This window comes from Neolamprologus brichardi, chromosome 23 (genome assembly GCF_056152115.1).
Source record: "Neolamprologus brichardi isolate AB-2024 chromosome 23, ASM5615211v1, whole genome shotgun sequence".
NCBI lineage: Eukaryota > Metazoa > Chordata > Actinopteri > Cichliformes > Cichlidae > Neolamprologus > Neolamprologus brichardi.
In genome coordinates this window covers 20,217,382-20,232,264 of record NC_142125.1, presented here as the reverse complement: position 1 = coordinate 20,232,264, position 14,883 = coordinate 20,217,382, and the positions used below count along the sequence as shown (strand labels likewise).

General features: G+C 41.3%; 1 protein-coding gene across 3 annotated transcripts; it reads left to right on the top strand.

The window, feature by feature from the left end:
- Positions 1 to 475: 475 nt before the first annotated feature.
- Positions 476 to 13,626, top strand: znf513b (zinc finger protein 513b). 3 transcript variants are annotated; one of them, XM_006800283.3, is made up of 7 exons: positions 476 to 597; positions 898 to 1,133; positions 4,409 to 4,531; positions 5,951 to 6,028; positions 7,162 to 7,668; positions 9,646 to 9,839; positions 10,882 to 13,626. In XM_006800283.3, the coding sequence occupies exons 2-7, from the start codon at positions 1,094 to 1,096 to the stop codon at positions 11,479 to 11,481; spliced, it is 1,542 nt and encodes a 513-aa protein (XP_006800346.1). In that variant the 5' UTR covers positions 476 to 597; positions 898 to 1,093; the 3' UTR covers positions 11,482 to 13,626. The 3 variants fall into 3 exon arrangements, with proteins under 3 accessions (XP_006800346.1, XP_006800345.1, XP_087692574.1); XM_006800282.3 differs by having other exon boundaries at positions 5,951 to 6,085; XM_087836448.1 differs by lacking the exons at positions 476 to 597; positions 898 to 1,133; positions 4,409 to 4,531 and adding an exon at positions 5,700 to 5,797 and having other exon boundaries at positions 5,951 to 6,085.
- The last annotated feature ends 1,257 nt before the right edge of the window (positions 13,627 to 14,883 follow it).

Sequence of the window (14,883 nt, the reverse complement as noted above, 5' to 3'; positions counted from 1 at the left end):
AGTCATCTCTAGGACATCAAATGATTGTCTTCTAAACATTATAGGAAGACAGATTTCTATACAATACAGCATTCTTTGCATAATAATAATTATTATTATTGTTATTATTATTGCTCTTGTTATTACATAAACATACATGAATTGTCCAATTTTTTTTTTGTGTGAGGAAAAAATTGCAAGATTACCTCAAATTTGAGGGAGCTTGTTTCTCACATTGAAAAACCAAAACCAAAAACACTAACAAACAAAAGAAAACATTATTGTTATTATTTAGCTATAGATATATACATATGTAAAGAATTATTTTTTCCACCACACCTAAGTTAAAATTCAGGGTTTGTATGTTGAAATACAGAGATTTTACTGTTTTTGAGGTGGCAGAGACAAACTTCCATTGATAATATGTAGAGGTCATTTGAGGTTGGTAAACACAGTAAGGACTACTATTCCCACAATCCCCTGCGTCTTTCGGTGACGTCACATAGAGCCCGGACCCGGCGTAGTGGCGCTGTGTGTGTTTGGCAACAACAAAAAGAGTGTTTTGAGAATAGTTTAACTGCATTTTCACCCGCGGTATTTTAAGAGACATTATCACAGGTAAGTTGTTCGGTGGAGTGTCTTCGACTTCATTAAGTTTTATTTTTAGTGTGAGCTAAAAGCGAGAGTTAGATTACAGTGTTGATTTTAGCCGGTTGGCTCGCTGGCTAGCAAGATGGCTCCGGCTACTTACTGCGAAACAATAACAAAGAATGAGCCACGGTGATGAATTTAAATGGATTGGTGTGTTTTTAAAGTTTATTGTGAACTGAATATAGCTGCAAAGTGTAATGTAATAATTTAGGGAAGGTGTGGGTCTTTTTAATTGGTGCTGTTGCCGGTGTACGCCTTCCGCTTCAGGCGTTAGATGGTGGCGATGACTCCGCCGCTACTGCTGTCCGTTGGAGGAAGAGGAAGAGGAAGGAGGTGATGATGAGGATGACATGCAGTTAGCTAGCTGGCTGCCTCTCTTGCTGGACGGACGGACTAGAGCCCGCAGAGTGTCGGAGGTGTCACCGCGAAAACAGCGCAGGATCCGTGCTGAAGAGAGGCGAAGATGCCGCGGAGAAAACAGTCCAACCCGCAGCCGGTGAAACGTAAGTCCAGCTGTTTACTTCCAGCTCTTTGCTGCCTTTCTGTCCGGATGAATCTTAAATCACTGCCATAGAATAAGGCAATGAGTCTTTGCTGGGTATTGGTCCACTTTAAATGCATTTTTATAAAGTTAGACACATTTCTGAGGGATACAGTCATGTTAAAAGTTGCCTGACTGGTCCTCGAGTCCTTTCCTCTTTATCTCTCTGAGAGGAAGACTGCTGAAGACATGTTGTCCTTTAAGCAGATGTGTTTATCTGTTATCTCATCCTGACTGTTCTGGCTCACTTGGATTCTCCACCTCCTCTCTGCTTCCGATCTCCACTTCCTCTTCGCAGGCTCCCTACCTGACCTCCCCCTGCTCCCCCCCTTCGTTCTTCCTCTCTTTCTTTCACAGCTTCCTGTATGATTTCTGTCATTCCCCTTGGTTTCCTGTGCACCCTCACCTTTATTATTAACAGGGGCCAGAAGACGTTTTTAGGTTTTAGTTGTGTCTCCAGTTTCTTTTGTTTTCCTCTCCTCCCACGTGTCACCTGTAGAACGCTCACCTCCCTTTGTTTACATTTGCTTCACTGCGTGGGCATGAGTCAGCTTAAAAAAAGAGAATACTGGATTTAGGAGACCTGAAGTCACCTGTTGACCTTCTCAGATTTCTAATGATGTACATATTTAAACAGGCACTAGATGGGAGTGTACTTGTGAGCATGTGAGCAGGGGCTCAGAGGAAAAAAAGGCCAGTACATCCTTGTATTCAAATTACTCGCATTCAAAGTCTAACTGCAGCTCAAGTAGCTTCTGGACGTCTGACACAATCACAGCAGTGTTATCTGAAAGAATGATCGCACAGTTGAACCAAAGCTTCTGTAAAACTGAACTCCATAACCTTCAATAAAAGGAGGAATATTAATGCAGGAAAACCTAAAATATCTGGGATTTGTAAGATGTTGGGTCTTAACTCACATTACCTGCCTGCAGACTTGTTGGAAAACTAAAAGACTTTAAACAGGACTCTTAGCAGTAGCTTGCAGAACCAGCTTTATCAACTACAACTTCAAATAATCATTTTCTGTGTGATTTTATCCGTCTGTAACATTCTTCTTCACAGTGTTGCTCCAGTTCATTGAGGTATGCAGGTATTCATTTAAGATTTGTTGCAGGGCTTGGGATCATTATTTAGTTGAATGACCCTGTTTGTACCAATAACGTAAAATAATCTTTAGCTGTCACACAGACAGCCTCATGTTTGACTGTAGAATACTTTGGTATACAGAAGAGTTCATGGTTGAGTCAATGACTGCAAGCTGTCCAGGTCCTGTCTGTATAATAAGTCCAAATCATGACCCTTCCACCACCACGCTGACAGCTGTTATGAGATGTTTGTGCTGATATGCTGAGTTTGATTTTGATCTTGCTGTGCAAAGGACTTACAGAAGTTCCAGAAGTATTGTGATTTGCAGCTTTGGAAATCTAAGCTGTGCCGTCGTGTCATGAGAGAAGAGGCTTTCGGTGCCTGGCAGTTCTTGCAAACAAGCCACAGTTGATCAGTCTTTTTCTAATTGTGCTGTCATAGACATTTAACTAAGGTAACCGAGGCCTGTAGAATCTGAGATGAAGCTCTTAGGGTTTTTTGTATTTTCTCTGGGCCTTGCACAGTCTGACACTGGGGTGAATTTGCTGCGATTTCCACTCCTGGGAAGACTGGCAGCTGTCTTAAATGTCTTCCATTTGTGGATAATCTCTGTCTCTGTAGAATGTATAACTTGGAAATGTCCTTATAACCCTTTTGAAACCCTTTTACCTTCTTAATTCCTACTCACCTGCACAGCCTTAAACTTGTCATACAGCATCTTTGTTTTCTTTAGTCGATGCAAGGAGCAGTCACAGTGCAGCTTGAATTCGTTTGAAAAAATTTTAATGTGTTGTGGTGTTTGTTACTTTCTGTCCTCTGGCTGCTGGTCTGCAGCTAACGATTGCTTCTGTTTTTATATTTTTGGTTCCTACTAAAAAGGTTTCAACCAAACAGAAATCAAGTGTCTCATATAAATGTTTTTCACTTATTCTTTTTTTTTAGCAGGGTTTAGTTTACTTAGGCCTAATCTTCACATTTAAAATAGCCTGAAATGACAGGAAAACTCAGACTTTTGCCTTAATTGGATGTGTGTATTGGCCTCCAGAGGCCCATTTTGAGAAGGAAAAACATCTTAATTTTCTAAATTAATCTAAATAAATCTGCAAAAGCACCCCATATTTTTCCTGAATTCGTTTTTCTTGTCTTAGTAAATGTCTCAGAACCTTAAATTCTAATTACTTTTTAGTTATGATTAAAAAGCTAATTATTAAAGATTACATTAGCCAGTGTTTGTCATTGACCTCTAAAAAACAAATAGGTCAGAAAAACCGCAGCAGAATAATTTTCCACGCTTAACTACTGTTAATAGTTATGCAAACTGTTTGAAAAAGTAGGTTTTGTAGGTTTCAAATTAAAGCTCAGGAAAATGGGAATAAAGAGAATAATTTTAAGTTTCCTTAATGTTTAGTGTAAATATTTTTAATTATTAGTAAGTTTTTATTTTCTTTGTGACATTAAAAGTTAGAATTGCTCTAAGCTGGGTCAACAAATGTCCGCTCAGAGGTTTAAGAGTATAAAAATGTCCTGTATCATCAGTTCTGTGTTCGACTCGTCTTCCTCTTCCTGACCCTCTCAGCCTCGTTCCTCACCCCACTGCTCTTCCTCCTCAGCACTTATCTCACGCTCACCGATTTCCTTCTTGTTTCCTCTCCACCTCCTTTGCTGTTATCCTTCTTCTTCTTCTTCTTTTTGTGTGTTTTCGAGCACAAACTCTGTTATCGGCTGTCTTCTGTCCCGTTTATCAAATGTGTTCTCTGCAGCCAAATTTCAAAACAAAAAAAAAACATGTGTATGTGAAACATGAGCCTGATTTTTGAAAAAAAAAACAACAACAACCCTGCAATCTATAAATGTGTCTGGGTTTTGTTTTTTTTTGTTTTTTTTGGGGGGGGGGGCGGGGGGGGGTTGTTGTTTGTTTTTTAAAAAGGAAATGAAAATTTGTTACATAAAGAGAAGAGATGTTGATGTTTGTGTCAGATTTTCACAGTTTTACAGCTCGTATCACAAAGGGAAACCCTTGAGTGAAACCTAGACTTTTTAACACCCTCAGGTGGAAGCTGGAAGCTGGGCTTGGCGTTTGTCTTCATTTGGTCAGGTGTGTTTATACAGGAAATTATGAGAAATGTTTGTGTGTCTGTTTGCACTCAGTGGACTCTGAGGATGGGGCAGTCGTGTGTGAGCCGGGCTGTCTCGTTTTGGACAGCGACTTCCTGCTGAGCGGCGAGCTGGAGTTTGGAGACTCGGAGATCATGGGGCTGGATAGAGAGTCTGGTCAGTAACACACACACAGGTTTTTACATACACTGGGTTGGAAAGCAAGCCACATATTTAAACATTTCACATGTTTTTATTAAGTTTTTCTCTCTGTTTTGACTGAAGCATTGACCCTGTGCTCACACAATATTTTAAACATTGTTCTCCCAATTCCTGATAATCAGGCGAGGTATGGTCCCTTTGATGATCGGGCTCGAAAAGACTTACAAGTTCAAACTGATGTGCTTTCCATATTTAAGATTTTGAGTTTATGGTACTTTGTACCATAAGTTTGTCTCTGAGTTTGTTGAAAGTGAAATAATATGCAAACCCATTTCGTTACTGTCTGTAGCGCAAGTTAAAAAGTCAAATGTTTGCTAATTAAAAATTTAGAAAGTTAAACAGAATGTAAGCTGAATGCATTATTGGGTAATTAGTCTGCATTATTAGTTTATCACTGGGTAAGTGAAATGCGTAGAGTGTAAAAATCTGCCAAATAAAATGTGTGGCGCTAACCACTGTGGTGACCCCTTGTGGTAAAGGAGAAGCTGAAAATAGCTTATAGATTTTAAAATTCACATTTGAAGCCAAGTTAAAGAGTCACAAATGTTGAGCTAAAATGAAAAGTATGCAGTATTTTCACTTTTTAACTTGTCTGGGCTTCCATAGATGATGCTGTAGTGAAAGAGCAATGAACGACTGAGCATGCAGGTGGCGTTCGTGCACCAACTGTGAAGTCCTCACTGGTCCATACTTGCAACTGAGTTGTAAAGGACTCCCTCTTTGCCCGAACCACCGGTGTCACCACTCAGAAATAATCTTAGCATCAGTGCTGGTGTAGGAGTAGAAGAAGTCGAAAGCTGGTGCAGCTTTTGTGATGTCACTTATGGTACAGGCTGATGTATAGAGGGCAAAGACATTTCATCGCTATGTTAGGAGCTCGGAGAAGTAGATTCTCCAACTGACTAACTTAAGTTGTCATGTTGTTTCTTGTTTTGACATAGAATAGAATAATCCTTTAATTGTCCCACAAGGGGAAATTTGGTTGTAACAGCAGCCAAAAAGACACATATACAAACAAACAGGACACAGAACAGAAACATACACAATTTTTCTTACATATGTACATTAAGGACAATGGTTACTATATACAGAGAGTACTGTATAGTTATTAAATTAAATAAAAATAACTACAGATAAGAGGCAAACCAGGTTGTGTCTATTCCTGTTTCAGTGCTGATGGTGCTGATTTCCTTCTGAGTTGCAACACCTCACTCAGGAGAAGTGAGTTCAGCGTGCCTCAGCTGCCAGCATAAATATATAAATCATTCCTGTAATAAATTAAGTTTTTAAGTATTTCCTCAAACCCCATGAGAGTTGAATTTTTCTCCTCAGAGGTCGAAGCAACTGTCTGTTTAACCCTGTGTTCTTCTTCAGGTATGACTGTCTTCTCTCTAAGTGTGGAGGACGACTCGTCAGCACCGACAGACTCCACCTTCCCAGCGTTCCTCTCCTGTAAGGGATGTGGTCAGCTTCTGGGAGACACACCTTTGGGGGCAGGCTTAGATCTTGGTAACTACTGACTGACTATAACATGCCAGGCTGTTTACATGTGGAGTTAAAAATAAAAAAGACCTGGGCACAAAGTGATATTGGAATATTTTCACTTCTTTGATTTGAGTTTAGTGTCCAGGACATCTCACAACTCTATGATGGATAGAATCCAGCATATGTAAGCACATGAACACACATGCATATGAGTCACATCTACATAGTCCACCACTGACATTAACGTGGAAACAGCAAGTCTATTTCTTGCCTCAGAGAGCAGACACAACTCAATGTAAAATAAAAGACCAGTTTTAGTTTTCTCACTGGTTACTGACTGGTAGGTGTAAACAAGAAAGAGTAATCAATTGTAATTCTGCATAAATGTATTAATATACTAACTCAAACTCAGAACTGTAGGAATACATGAAAAGTTTATCATCAGGTTGTGCTGTACTGTATTAAAAGGTTATTGTAGAGAGCCTGGTTATTGGAGTATGTGCAGATGAGTAGATTATGATAAAAATTAAAGTTTGACTATAATATGCCCAACATAATGATTGTAGCGTATGTATGTACCCAATTTCCTCCTTAATGGGTGAGGCCAGTGTCAGTGAAACTCTGTGCTGTCTCATCCCAAAATTTGTAACTGAGGCCAAATGTTGTTCCACAAACCTCTAAATACAGAATAAAAAATTTGAAAAGGGGCTGCAGGCCTGGAAAAAACTGCCCATACGGTGGCTTTTTGCTATGTGTATGTACAATAAATAACAGTGGTCCTAGAATTGAACTCTGGGGCACCCCTTTAATTACATGAAACAGATGTAAATGTGATTCCTGCACACACTGGAACCTGCCTGATAAATCATTTTTAAACCATCGGGCACAGGGGGGTTGCTTTTCCTCATGAACCGCCCTGCTGTGACAAGTCTTTGCTTTAAGATTTATCATCCACTGTGTCAAATGCCTAGGTTAGATCAGTACAAATGGCTGCAGAGGTTTGTTTTTACTTTGTTTGTTCTGAATCAATATAATATTGTTTAATATTAATATTGTTTTAATTATTTTAACATTAGAAAATGCGATATATTTCATTCCAGGTGTAGGACTCGACCTAGGGGCAGAGCTTTATTGTCTCTCCTGTGAGGAGGGCCTCCAGCATGGCACCTCCATCGACTCCTCTCAGTTGGACGGTTCCAACCTGTCCGATAGATCCCTCGGCGGCAGCTCCGAAAGGAAGAGGAGAAACGTAGACAAAGCCAGCGGTGTTGCGGACCCCACCCCTAAACTGTACTCCTGTTCGCTGTGCACCTTTACCTCGCGCTACTCCAACCATCTCAAACGCCACATGCGGACCCATGACGGCCAGAAGCCATACCGCTGCCCCGTCTGCCCCTACGCCTCAGCCCAGCTCGTCAACCTGCAGCGCCACGCGCGCACACACACCGGGGAGAAACCGTACAGGTGCCACCAGTGCAGCTACGCCTGCAGCTCCCTCGGCAACCTGCGCAGACACCAACGCATGCACACACAGGAGAGGCCGCAGAGGAGGGAGAAGGAGAAAAGACGGGGAAGACGGAAAAAGGCAAACGGTGATGCTGAAGAAGGTGAGTAAACACAAACCTTTACATTAATTATGGTCTCAGAGTTAAAAAGCTGATAAATTTGTGTTAAAACAAGTTTGTTAATCAATAATTTCACAGGCTGCCTGCAGCTTCTCTCTCTTTTTTAATCACTTTGAAGGAAACTCTTTCTGATTGCTAATCTGACAACTAACTTTTATATATTTCACCTTTGGACTGAAAACTCAGTTCATCATCATCAGTATAAATAACATTTTCAGATCGTCTACGTAGCAGGGTGTGCCACTAATGTGAAAAAGCAGTCATTTAGGAGAAGTCACAGCGATGTCTTTTTGTTCAGTGTTTCCCTATTTGGTGGGTTTGGAGGCTTCCTGGAAAAGTTCTCCTCAGGGATTTTAGACCGATTAACACCTGTTTATGGGATTTTTCTTGTAATGCATTTACAGTAATGACTTGTTTTCAGTTTGGGTAAAGTTGGTGTCACCAGTGCTCCAGTGTGCTCTGTGGACTGTGACAGGTTAGGTGAATAACATAGAGTCATGTGATAAAGGAAGCACACCCTCTTTCTTGCCATGATGTAATGAAAAATTATCTGGTCTGTGGCAAAGGTGTACACCACGAGCAATAACACAGACATGCATTATATGCTTTGTTTCTTAACAACTTAAAACATGCTGCAAATGAATGAACTGGTGTAAAAGTGGCTCTTCCAGCCAATTTGAAAACTTTGAAAATATTACCTGGCCCCCAACCGTGTTATGTTTTTTAGCATCAGTGATTTAGCCATGTAAAAAGGGGAGTCACTTAGCCATTAACTCCTTAGGTTTTAAAATGATGTAAATACAATCCTAGATGAACAACAGCACATTTGTGTGGCTTAGTGTCAGGAGATAAAGCTGTGATGATATCCATTTTTAATGAATGATAAGAATTCTTGTTAGAATATATTAAAACATATAAAATTGTAAACCTTAAAGTTAGTGTTGTCTTACTTTAGATGTAATTTAATTTCAAATATGTCTACATAACACTTATATATGTGTATGAGATGTGTATATTTTGTTTTGTTCTCTCTCTGTCTCTCTCTCTCTCTCTCTTTCTCTCTGTCTCTCTCTCTCTCTCTCTCTCTCTCTCTCTCTCTCTCTCTCTCTCTCTCTCTCTGATGTTTGTGGGAGGTTCTGGTTGGAGGGGTTGGGGACTGCCCTCCGAGGGAAAGGCAGGGGAAACACTGCAGATCTAAGAGTGAAGCATGGGTATTGTGTCATTGTGAAATCATCATTATAACAGCAGCAATAGATTTCAGCTTCAGTGTGACCACATGTTGGGTATTCAGTTTTTCATTATCAGTTGATTAAATGTTCGTGTGTTTGTCTGTTGGTTATAGTCACATGCATCTCTTTTTGATAAAGGAAACCAGTCTGATGTCGAGTCTCTTAGTAATTCTGTTTTTAAAGGCTCTTACTACAATTTAGTGTCTTTGTGACGGAACCGTGAGATGTGCTCACTTTGTTGCTTGTTTGGGTCAAGCCCCACAAACACACACATGACGCCTGCATTTCCCATTTAGCAAAATGCTCACATATATCCTGTGGTATTCCTGTAGTTTTGTGATAAAAACTAACCAGGCTTTTTAAGCTGTTCTTTATGTAGAAATTTTTAGATTGAAAGCACACTCAAAACCTGGAAATATCACAAACCCAGAGCAGAGGTTTGATGACATGCGGAGGGTTTGCATTTTGGAGATTTGACAACTCTGAATTAAAAAAAAAAAAAAAGAAGAACTTTTTCTGAGGGGAAGATTTCTCATCTTGGAAGCAGTGAGCAGAGCAGAAAAGAGGAAGCAAGTCGGCAAAATGAGGAAGAGAAATTCTCTCTGGCTTAGTGCTCAGTGACCTAAAACTGAACTGCATGATGGGGAACATCTAGAAGAACGTGTTTACACTGCAGCTAATAATGATCCAAACAACTTTGCATTTTGAATGCTTCCCTATGTGTCTGCAGTCATGTCAGACCTGACCCTGCGAGTGTCCCAGGACTCTGCTTACCTCCAGACGTTGGGAGGACTCGGCTCCCCCTCTGGCCCCCTTCCAGTCCTCCTCTTCCCGCTCTGCTGCCGGGTGTGCGGCCTCACCCTGGAGGAGTCCGACCTAGAGGGCGACAAGGCAGAGGGAGAGGTGGAGGGCGATGGAGGACAGGTTTGTTTACCAAAACAAAGCTGGTTTTCTTTGAAAGATCCTCTGTAAACTTTAGGATGAAATGAGGGGTTGTACAATGTGTAGTTTGTTTCCACGACAAACAGAAAAACAGAAGCTCCACCCACCACAAACTTCCACATTTTCCCAGTTTACATTAACGATAGCAGAGTGGCTTCCTCCCTCATACTGATGTCACAAGCTAAAAAGTCAGTGGCAATCTTAAGGTGGTGCACATGTTCAGGCCACCATAGATTCAGATGGCGGGCATTCTCTCGTTGGTTTTGATCAATTTTGTCATAATTTTTTTTTGTCAGATTTCCAATACATGCCATTTTCACCCCGTATTGTGTCTTCAGCTCTATCTACAAGTTCTCTATGGTCCCAGCAGGATCAACCAACTTCCTGACAGGAAAAATCTTAAATCTTAATGATTTAGTTGTTAATGGACTGGTACTGATCAAGCGCTGTTCTACACAAATTGAATAATTAAAGTGCTTCCTTACTACAAGCCTCATTCAGGCACGCCTTTAAACAAGTTCTTTTTTCCCCCCTATGCCTGAACACTTTTTAGTCCCTGTCATTTAAAAACTTTGTAAAACTTGCTGCTGCTGCTAATTAGGATTTGTGAACAATTTTGTCACGTCAGGGCTGCTCTCTTTTCTGGAGTTAAAAGCTCATAAGTATTAATAGATGAACAAATGTGTAAGATGCCTCATTATCTTATTCTTTTCAGTTCATTTATATTTATATAGCATCAATATACAAAAACACTTGCCTAAAGAGACTTTATATTGTAATGTAAAGCGCCTAAAATAATCCAGAGAATCTTCAACAATCAGATGACCATCTATAAGCAAGCACTTGGTGAATGTGGGAAGGAAAAACTGATGTTGAAGGTGGCTATCCCACTGTGGGAACGTTTTAAACCTGCAGGCTTTCTAATGACCACCACGGAGCGGCGATTCTGGTTAATGACCGTTTGATTGTATGATCTGTCCACAGGAAATGTTTCCTCTCACTGTGTGCTCTGTTATTTTTCCAGGTTTGCCGCCGTTGCTCCAAAGACAACTCGAGGGCTCCCTGCAGCAGGGACGTGTCTCGGGGATCCCGGCGCGGTCAGCGCAGCAACAAGCTGTACCGCTGCCCTCACTGCCCCTTCCTGTCCCACTACCCCAACCATCTGGCCCGCCACTCCCACGTCCACTCAGAGGAGAAGCCTCACCGCTGCCCGCACTGCCCCTACACCTCCTCACATCTCGACAACCTCAAGCGGCACCTGCGTGTGCACACAGGCGAGAAGCCTTACCAGTGCCCGTCGTGCAGCTACGCCTGCGGGAACTTGGCTAACCTGCGGCGTCACGAGCGCATCCACTCGGGCGCCAAGCCGTTCCACTGTTCCATCTGCGGCTACTCCTGCAACCAGAGCATGAACCTGAAGAGGCACATGCTGCGGCACACGGGTGAGAAGCCGTACGCATGCGGCGAGTGCGGCTACACCACGGGCCACTGGGACAACTACAAACGCCACCAGAGGAAGCATGGGCACAACACGGACAGCTGGGACAAACACGCGCCCATCAACGGCCTCGGCTGGGGGCAAGACACTCAGGAGAGCCAGAGTCAGGGACAGGAGCACTCTTAGATACTGTGTGTGTGTGTGTGTGTGTGTGTGTGAGGGAGACAAAAAATGACTGCAGCGGTTAGTCGATCGACAAAAAACCCAGTATCATTATTATAATAAGTTCAGGGTTTTAGAGTCTACCTTCTCCAGTGTGAGCTGCTGATTGTTTTAAAGTCAAATTTTAAAAATATTTAGCCTCTTATAAACACACATGCTTTATGTAAAAGTTAGGCGTGGCCATGGTGACGTCACTTTTGTGATGCTTAAAGCTGACCAGTTTGACTTACCAGTTAAGTTGCCTGCTGCAAGCTACTAGAAATATTGCAGTTTAAGGCACTTCCACTTTGGCTTTGCTTGGCTGATCCAGAGGTTACGTCCATCTTTTATATGCATTCTGTGGCTGGATGAAACAAGGTGAAAGTAAATAATCGTCTTGATGGAGCACAGTCCTGGTGTTTCTGTGGATCACAGGATTCCTCTGTGTGCCCTGCAGATCCTCTGAGTAATTAAAGTGATCGAGATGATAAACACAAAGATACTTTAAAGAACCACAGAGAGATGCAAAACCATTATTAAAAAGCACAAAATGAGCATGACAAGATGCAAAATAACTGTATAGAGAACTCCAAAGAGATACAGAAACATCAGTGTGATCTATGTCTTTTTGTGACACCAATATGAATATGAACATGACAAACTTTCTCAGGGATCACCCACCCTAAACATGTTCCCTCCATGCTTACAGTCAGGATCAGCATCATCACATTTTGGCTCTTTAGTTATTTACAGCTGCAAATTAAAACCACACCAATGCTGCATCACCTGCAGACCGTCAGAAAGGCAGCTGATTCTCACACATCCATTTGCTGACTGCTGTTTACGGAGGTGAAAACTCACTTCGTGTGTAGCAAGTTTGCAATTTCTCGAGGTTTAAAAAAAATGCCAGCAGCTATTTTTAAAAAAATTGTTTTGTTTTGTTGCTCAACTAATCGCTGCATCATTAATCAGGACAAACGCCGGCAGTGAAACTGGAGCAAAGCCACACTTTAAAAGTGATTGTAACCCACAAACTACACAACAATATTTAACTCCTGCAGGGCAGTGTGAGCATCATGCTGGCTTTTTTTTCCCCACCACACTGGCGCGACTGTAGGAAGACCCAGCTTAGTGACATGTGTTCGTGAGGACAGCGAAGCCTTTTCTCTTCAGGTAAAAGCCAGTAAAACACCCTCATTAGTGGTTTTTCTTCTTTTTTTTTTAATCGACATGCGCTCTTGTCTGTAGCAGCCAGACAAGAGGCTGTTCCACAGATTTCCTCTCTGCATCAAAGACGTCGAGAGACTCCAGGAACCCGTTTTCACACATCTTGAATGTATTTGTCAGAAGCTCCTTCAAAGAAAGCAAACAGTTTTACACCCGGGCCAGTGTGCTATCGCATCTATTTAACAGAGCAAGGGAAATAACTGTTTGTGTGTGTGTGTGTGTGTGTGTTATGTATACACTGGTGAGCTCGAGTTGGAGCTAAACTCAGGTGCCTTTAACAGACTGAACGACTGTAATGCTGCACTGACTTTATAAAGGGGCATTTGTGTGTGTGTGTGTGTGTGTGTGTGTGTTATACACATGTATATAGAGTTTTTAATCAGTGACGGTGACATCAACACATTGCTCTGTTCTCAGATGAATGCAGTGAGAGGACGCAAGTCTTATACCCATGAACCGAAAGGTTTCAGGGGGATTTCTCCACAGATTATCTTTTCTTTTTTTTTTCTCAGAGAGGGCGGAGCAACATCTCACAAGCTTTAAGTGGGCCTAATGAAGGAGTTGGGAGGGGGAGTGTAAGGAGATGAGTGTATGTATCCTGGACTTTTTTTTTTCCGTGTGTTTGGTTCGCGTCATTGCTCAGATTTGGTTTTTCAGATCTGTGCTGTCATCTCCCAACACATCTCCCTGGTTACTCAGACATGTGTATCCGTCCCATCCACCTCCACCCGTCCTCCTCCCACCAATACATTGGACCTGAAGAAAAGGTGATCATGAGGCTCCAGAAGCTTGTGATGTTAAAGAAACAGGGGTTATATGTTTGGGTGAAGGGTTTGGAAATGTACTTCGAGTGGCTACCTCGTGCTGTATCAGAAAGCATTAATTAAAACGAAAAATTAAAAATGTGTCATTCATTTATTTCTCACTTATTTGTGACAATAATTTTAAACACTTTAAGAACATCCAGAAGAAGTCAGAGATGTGTGTGTGTGTGTGTGTAGAGAGAAATCTGTATATATGTATATATACATACATACATACACATATATATACACATACATATATATATATACACACACACACATATATACATGTGTGTGTATATGAATGTGTATATATAAGAATAAAGTCACAATATTATAAATTTGAAACAAAGTTTTCCACCTGCTGACTCAAATATGGGATATCGAGTTATCCTGCCGGAAGAAGCCATCTGAAAATGGTACACTGTGTTCATAAAGGGATGGAGATGGTCAGCAACGATACTCAGGTAGGCTGTGGTTTGTAAATGATGCTACCAACAGCAGCTTTTAACTGTTTTAACTGTACCATCCGAGTGTTGCAGCAGAAATCGATACTCATCAAACCAGGCAATGTTTTTCTAATCTTCTGGCCAGTTTTGGTGAGTTTGGTGAGGTGTGGTCTTCTCCTGCTGTAGTCCATCTATTCTGTTGTATCATCGGAGATGCTCTTCTGCATACCTTGGTTATGATAAGTGGTTATTTGAGTTACTGTTGCCTTCCTACCAGCTTAATGCAGTCTGCCCATTCTTTATTTTCTCTCAGAGGACTGCTGCTCACTGGGTGTTTCTTCTTTTTCTGACAATTCTCTATAAACTCTAGAGATGGTTGTGTGGCAAAATCCCAGCACATAAGCAGTTTCTGAAATACTCAGGCCACCAATAACCATGCCAAAAGTCACTTAAATCACCATTCTCCACCATTCTGATGCTCAATTTAAACTTCAGCAGATCATGTCTACATACCTAAAAGCACCATGTTGCCCCCAATGTGATTGGCTGATTTTCATGTTTGGTTCACCTGTTCAACATTTGGCTGAACAGGTGAACCTAGTAAACTGTCTGCTGTGTAATTTTATTCTTAGAAAACTTTCTTCTTTTTTTTTCATCCTCTTTCTGGTCTTCTGCCGTGGTTGTGAACATCAACAATTCATGACTTTGATCACTTTAAATTAAAAACAAGTCTTTGTTCACAAAAAAAACCCCCAGCTGTTTCAGTGCCACATGCTTACACACACCATGTTTTTTCTCTTTCTGCATGGACAGTATAAAATTTTAGGTGAAATTTTTTTGTTATGCTGGCTATCAGGAGACCTTTGTTATGTGTTTCTTTAAATAAATATCCTGAAATAAACTCACAT